Source organism: Tupaia chinensis, unplaced genomic scaffold (genome assembly GCF_000334495.1).
Source record: "Tupaia chinensis unplaced genomic scaffold, TupChi_1.0 Scaffold000366_1, whole genome shotgun sequence".
NCBI lineage: Eukaryota > Metazoa > Chordata > Mammalia > Scandentia > Tupaiidae > Tupaia > Tupaia belangeri.
In genome coordinates this window covers 2,309,325-2,316,477 of record NW_006159863.1, presented here as the reverse complement: position 1 = coordinate 2,316,477, position 7,153 = coordinate 2,309,325, and the positions used below count along the sequence as shown (strand labels likewise).

The window sequence follows — 7,153 nt, the reverse complement described above, 5'->3', positions numbered from 1 at the left end:
CACCCCCTAGGGGAGATGGCCACGCCGCAAATCCTTCTCCTCCATTCTCCTCTCAGGATCCTGGGCACGCATGCACATGCACCCGGCGTGAGTTTTAAGCCACCGGGTCCAGGACACGAACCGCGGTCGACTACATGGGAGTTCAGCGACATAGCCATTACGCTAACTGCTGGTCCCCCTGAAAATGTTCTATCACCCAGACTGTCAAACCTATCAGAAGGTCTGTATGATGGTTCGCTTTGAAGAGCAAAGAAGCCAAGATGCCAGGTCCTTGTGAAAGGAAATCTGGGACCAAGTGGATGCTACCTAACAAGTAGCCACAGTTGTCCACTACTGTCTTGTTTTCAGATTGCCTAGGTCTCTGGATACCTGTTTTTTTCCCTTCAAATACAGTATAAATTTGCTCTTAGATTTTTTTTAACCTAATTAAGTCTGTATTTTTTCATAGTTTAGCAATAAACATTTCTAGTTTGTAACGTGGCTTCACTAAGTATGATATGAAATGAAAGTAATGTAGTAACTCCTGAGCCACACACAAAGGAAAGGCAATTATTTGGTCTTTCAAAATGAATAGGCAACCAGCTTCAGGGCAGTTCTTTGCTTATCAGTTGCAGCAAAGCACTGCTAAACCATTCTGCTTTGAGCAATACCTATTAGGTAAGTCTTTCTCCTCCTCATTTCCTTACCCTCCCTTCACAATCTTCCTTATAGGCAGGAGAACCAGTAATTCATGTTGCAGTGGAAAAGAAGAAATGACTGTTTCCTGCATAGAGAAGATAAGGCCCACTCTCAACCTTGCCCCCATGATATCTGGGGATGGGGAGCATGAAAGAAACACTACTGGTGGGAGTATTGCTAAGGGACCCGGTGTCCTCCACTGAAATTCTAACTTGCTTTTGCTAGCCCAGCCCCACAATGGTATCTCCACTCACTCCTCTTGCAGGGACTCTGGAAGCCACTGCTGCCTTTGCCTTTTGAAGATGGAGGATGCCACAGTAGCCTGGCTCAGCCCTGCTCCATAGCAGTTTGTAGACCTGGAGCAGATGTGAACAGTATTCCAACTGGGCTTGACCGGTCTGTGTACAGGTGGTTTCATAGTTAAAAGTCCTAGTAGTGTAAAAAGAGATCAGAATAACCAGTGAGAATACCTCTGGTGCCTCCACATTTGCCACCTCCGCCTTCTTCTTAGTTACCCTGTTTTTTGCTTAGAGGGTTTCCCTTCCATCTGCTTGGACTCATTGCTGATGAGCAGAGCTCTTTCCTTAATTATGTTCACAAGTATTTTTACATAGGCAGATCTTTTCTGGCAAGAAGACCTGGGCAGAACCCGCCCCAGATGGAATGGAGAATGTTTGTCAAGCTGGATTAAGCAGCTGTGATTAAAGAGTGCACGATTACCTGCCCACAAAAATAGTTCTGAAAATGTTCTCAGAGAGGTTTTGTTTTGTTTTGCTATAGGGTGCGTGCGCTCGCCAGACAGACAGAGAGACAGAAAGCGAGAAATCACCCCCTAGGGGAGATGGCCACGCCGCAAATCCTTCTCCTCCATTCTCCTCTCAGGATCCTGGGCACGCATGCACATGCACCCGGCGTGAGTTTTAAGCCACCGGGTCCAGGACACGAACCGCGGTCGACTACATGGGAGTTCAGCGACATAGCCATTACGCTAACTGCTGGTCCCCCTGAAAATGTTCTATCACCCAGACTTTCAAACCTACCAGAAGGTCTGTATGATGGTTCGCTTTGAAGAGCAAAGAAGCCAAGATGCCAGGTCCTTGTGAAAGGAAATCTGGGACCAAGTGAATGCTACCTAACAAGTAGCCACAGTTGTCCACTACTGTCTTGTTTTCAGATTGCCTAGGTCTCTGGATACCTGCAGATTGGCATTCTGAACCCTTTTCCCACAGTGACATTTGTGAAATTCATACTACCTGCAATGCCTGGTAAAATTTTTATATCACTGTTCTTCTCTTTAACTGAGAAAAACAAAAATTGGAACACAGATGAGTGAAAGGGAGTGAAATTTTATCTGTTTCCCTTTATTTTAAAAAGAAATATACGTCCTAAAAGTGCTCATGTTAACTGTGGTTGGTAATCAATAACTTCAACATACCACTCAATACATTTCCTATCCACAATTGTATTTTGCTGTTCTTGGCCAATATGGCTTCTTCTGCATTCTCTCTTATGTCCATCCTTTCTCAGTGTGGTATTATTTGTCTTTCTTGCATTCCAGACTATTATCCCCTGAACAGTAGTACTGTCTGATAGAACTATAGATACAAAACCCTCCCAACAGTGACCTGCTCTTAGGTGTGTCTGGGTTGGAGATTGGGTGGCATATTTGTCAAGGCTAACTTGGAAGCAAATCTCAAGGAAACATAATTAAAATGTGTGAGTGTGGCTTGGTATCTTTCAGCATCCTAATCCAAACCAGAAGATTTTTATCCCCACTACTTATGAAACAGGGTGCTATGGAAAATGTGCAGGCTTAGAGTTAGGGAGACCCAGGTTTGAACCATGGTTCCATCTTGGACTTAGGCTAGTCCTTAACCTTTCTCACCCATCAGATTTTCATCTCTTAACTAGGAATAGCAGAGTTGCTATGAGGTTTAGAGACAATGGGTAAAAAATGCCTTGGAGTGCCTGGCACACAGTAAGACTGCACAGGAAAGCCTTAAGAGAATATTTATTTCCTCCAGTCTTATTGTCTACCCTGGATGAACCAATCCAAGTAGGTAGTGAGCATATTAGAAGCCTTAAATTTTTGAGAGTGTTAAACACATGAAGTGGTTACCAACAGAAGCAGTTTTGGGTAAGACATGAGAGAGGTAAAGGAAAGAAAACTATGATGAACAAAATGCTTTTCTCAAATCATTCAATAGTCTGGGGTGATTTTTGCATAAAAGATTCAAGGTCTTTCTTAATGTATGCAACTTGAATTGTAAAATAAACTAAAATTTTGCCTATTTCATATCACATTGACTTTTGTGATGATCAAACAGTCCCAAAGCAACTGCTTTTTACAACATATGAGAGAAGACATTTAAACCACTGTTACCCTGGGCAAATTCCTCAAACTCCAAATAGAAGCAGTAAACATGTTAGTATAAATATGACAATCATTTGCTTAACTGTAACCATTTTAGATAGTTTTTGGCATGCTTAAAGGTACAGGGATTTTTGTGGATGAGTAAAAAGTAACTCAACTTGAATATTGTTTATCCCACTTTGACTAAGTTTTGACTAGTTTCTTATAAAATTGACATGTTTAAGCTCAATATCACACTATGAAAAAGGAAAACAAAAATGTTAAAAATTTGCTTCCCTGGAGGGAGGAGGTCTGGGGAAAAGGGTAGTAGACAATTATTTATGGGTAGTTTTACACAGATACAATGTCATGGTTTTTATTTGTTGACCAAAAGATTTTCTAGTTGTTTATTTTCATTAGAAGTGGCATTAACACTAGCTTTCTGGTGTACCTTGCTTTCCTATAGCTAACATTTAAAATGATACAGGTGTTTAAAAATCATCTCTAACATGAGATTATATTTTGCTCAAGAAAAATGACTACCATTCTCCCATAGGGATACTCTTTCTGAGCATCTACTTGGCAAGAACAAGAGTGATTTTTAAATTCACCTTCTGAAATAAGGTCCTCCTAACAATGAAACCTATCTTTCCTTTCAAGGTTGAAGAGAAGTGAGATTTGTATATTCAAGTTCTTGTAGATGCTTTCTTCTCTTCTAGAATGTGTAATAGGATATCCACATCTGGTAGAGCTGTTGTGGAATATGCCAAGAGACCCAAAGAATCTTGCTAACATCCAAGTGTCAGAATTCAGATTCTGAACAAAAGTCTAGTATCTGGCCAATAAGAAGACAGCCTCCCCAAGTTGGCTTCTGAAATGGAAGCAGTTGCATTCTAGATGATCCAAATCAATTAACAACAAAATCCAAATCCACGTGGATAACCTCCACTGCAACGTGGAAAGAGATTTGCTCTTTAGAAGAATTTAAGGGAAGTATCATTTTGCTGTCAGGGAGAAAGGGAAGGATGATGGGGTGAAGGCTATGTAACAGCTATCACCTGCTTAGAAATTCTCAGAGGAGGTTAGGCAAACAGAAGAGGCCATGAAAATGCTCAGTAGTTTTAGACTAGTAATTTTTATGAAGAATTACTCTATAAAATCCCATTTCAAATTCTTATTGTGGAATGACAGGCATATTTTAATTGTTACATAGAGTTAGCATCTTCTTCATTAGTTAGATACTGAGTTATTAAGGTTTACCCAAATTTATCATACATAAAAGAAAAAGGAGTGTATTCCACAAGTTCCTGCAGAAAGTGGGAACAGATGAAGTTGAATGGGTGACTGGATCTTTCACCAGAATAAATGGAATTTTGTCAAAAAATGTTTGAAACTCTTGCTTTAGACAGTTCTTTGGTGATCAGTCAGCACCTGTCCGAAGCTAAGCATTAGTATTTTTTAAATTTCAAGATGTATCTGAATTATAAGGCTCATTTCAACATGCCACAGGTGAAACCTCATTCATTATACTTTAGTGGAGCAGATGAAAGAAAATGCAAGTCAATAGTTTGCCTTTCAAAATATTATAAGCTCTGGGTTTTCATAACACAGTTCTGGAAAAAGTAAGCGATTTACCAAGACAGGTCTTTCTAGGCCACATCTAAAAGACTGTGGAGTAATTTGTCAGCCTCTATATTAGCATGAAATTACTACCCCACCCTAACCTCTTGATCTTTATATATGTTATAGAAGAAATCTTCCTTCATATGATCTTGGAATTATTTAATGGATTTTTGTCCCTAGTAGTTAAGTTTAGGAAACAACCCTCATGTCTATGGTTTTCTCTTAGGTAAAGCCATATGTACCCTGACTGGTTCTTTCAGTTCTCTCCAGACCAAGGATAAGAGAATATGTCTCTATTACATTCTGAAACACAATGCATACTCCACATCTTTGGGGAACAAGAAGCAGTGCCTGTCAAAATGAAGGATAAGGTAAATCACACTGTCGAGTTTCACCCAAGGTGAGAAGCTAGATATATCAGCAATGGTGGAGTTTTAAAACTTGCTCTAAAAATAATGTCCCTGGATATCAGCCACCATCTTAAAGCTCTCCTTGTCTAGGCCCTCTCCCCATAAATGTCAAATGTGGCTGTCAAGAAGTTTAGCCTGAAAATAAAATCCCCTCACTTCTATCAAGAAATAGCTCTAAACTTAGAGTGTGTACTCAAAATATTCATGATGAAATCATAAGCCTATATTTATAGTCTTTTGGATTGTGGATGAGATTCTGTTTCCCATGGTATTTGTCACAGAAAGGGCCAAACGTGGAAAGAGGGCTCAGGACGGCTAAGGGAGTCTTAGCTGCAGGGAAATGCTATTTAGCATCATTCTGAACTGGTTGGCTGCAAGACATCTTCCCTTTTCCCTGCTCACTGCCTGATGAGTTGGGTCCTCCTCTCCATTCCTAGGTGGTCCCTTCCTTTGGTGGTCCTTTCTCGTCCTCCAGAAAGAGTGAGTTGGCCTTCTGTATAAAAAAGTAGGACGGGTATTTAAGATAATCCCCTCTTCCACCTGACCTCTATCTAGACATCCTCCCCATTTTCACTGAGGGAGATGGTATGGATCTTAACAGTTGGAACCTGATGGTTCTCTCCAAGGCTGGGGGTAGAGGATCCCATACAGCAGCAGACCTGCAAAAAGCTTTTACTTCTCACCCGGGCTGTGGTGCAGGCTGATTGGTCTTTGGACACTGTAATCCTGGCAGATCCACGAGGCATGGAAGAGAAAAATTTCCATTCACAAACTCCATCCGTCTTGGAGATCTTATAGAAGGTCTCTCCTGATCCCACTGGGATGCGCACCATATCCTTGTGTTGCTCCTCCAGGGCGTGGCTGGGTGGGTGCAGTGTATAGCCCAGGGCATGTTTGGAAGACTGCTTTCTGCGGAGACACTGGATTCTTAAGACATTCTGAAAGGCCTTTTTGAACTCTTGACTGGAGCATGGGTATATGATTGGGTTGATGCAGCTGTTTAGGTATCCGAGCCAAAATACTATTTTAAAAACTGTTTCCGAGGGCTTGAAATTAGGGAAGAAAGACCCTGAAAGAAAATACACAGATTATACATATTATTATCTTGCAAGCCAAGCAAAAATCTTTGTGTGTGTTCATAACTTTTTTACAGAGTTATTTATTTATTTTTATTTATCATTATTATTTTTTAATTTGACCAGAGAGAGAGACAGAGTGGAAAAGTGAGAAAACAAGCTACCAGGTCTGGGACTCAAACTATGGTTGACCATGTGGCAATCCAGCTCCTTAACCATCTTGCCACCTGCCAGCCCATATATATATATATATATCTGTAAAAAAAAGTTTCAGATGATTCTACATGTATTTGAGTATCTCACATCTGACTGATTAGTCCCTGGGCATATAATTCTTTGATAACACCCCCTCAGACCATTCTTCCTTGCTCCATGTGGGTCATGAGAGTAGACCCATGATGGAGTTGTACCGGCTCTTAGTGATAGAATATCACTTGATGGCTATTGGGAAGCCTTAAAAAAAAATGAAAGTATGAAATTTAGACTGAGTTACATATGCCATAGACTGGGTTACATATGCCAATTGTGTTGCTTGAATTTAAAAATAATTTGGCATCCATTCAAATAATTGATATTGAAATTTAGTTACTTGAATTAGCTGTTTATCCTCTAAGTCAGTGTTATATAGTCACGACCTAAATATTTATGTATTTTCTTCCCTCCTGAATATTGGAATTTTGTATTTAAACAAGAACCTCAAATTTACAAAATAGCAGTTTTGCCAACTTTTGGGCATTTTTCTTTGATGATGCCTGTTGATGTTATAGTACATTACCCTTCTCAGTATTCCCCCAATGACTCCCAAATGTTTGGCTACTGGCTGACATTTGTGGTTCTTGCTATAGTAATATGTTATCACTCATTATTCCTTTGTTCTAACCAGACTCACCAGAAAACTTTTCTCCCAGTCATTGGTCATTTTATTTTTTGCAAGTTAGGCCACTGAGTTTCAAATGCCCTTTCCTATCCTCTCTACCTGCCCAAATATCATCCAGTGATTTATACAGCAGGAA

General features: G+C 40.2%; 1 protein-coding gene across 4 annotated transcripts in view; it reads right to left on the bottom strand.

Annotated features, from left to right (window-relative positions):
• Positions 1-373: 373 nt before the first annotated feature.
• The window catches only part of ADRA1A (adrenoceptor alpha 1A), a 104,167-nt gene continuing 97,387 nt past the window's right edge, over positions 374-7,153 (bottom strand). For 2 of the 4 annotated variants that reach the window (XM_006153237.3, XM_027773730.1), the window contains exon 3: positions 2,673-6,133. In XM_006153237.3, the coding sequence (XP_006153299.1) occupies positions 5,616-6,133 (518 nt within the window). In that variant the 3' untranslated portion in view covers positions 2,673-5,615. Of the gene's footprint in view, positions 1,108-2,672; positions 6,134-7,153 lie in introns of those variants that run through there. The other 2 variants (XM_006153239.3, XR_001370720.2) reach the window with 2 other exon arrangements.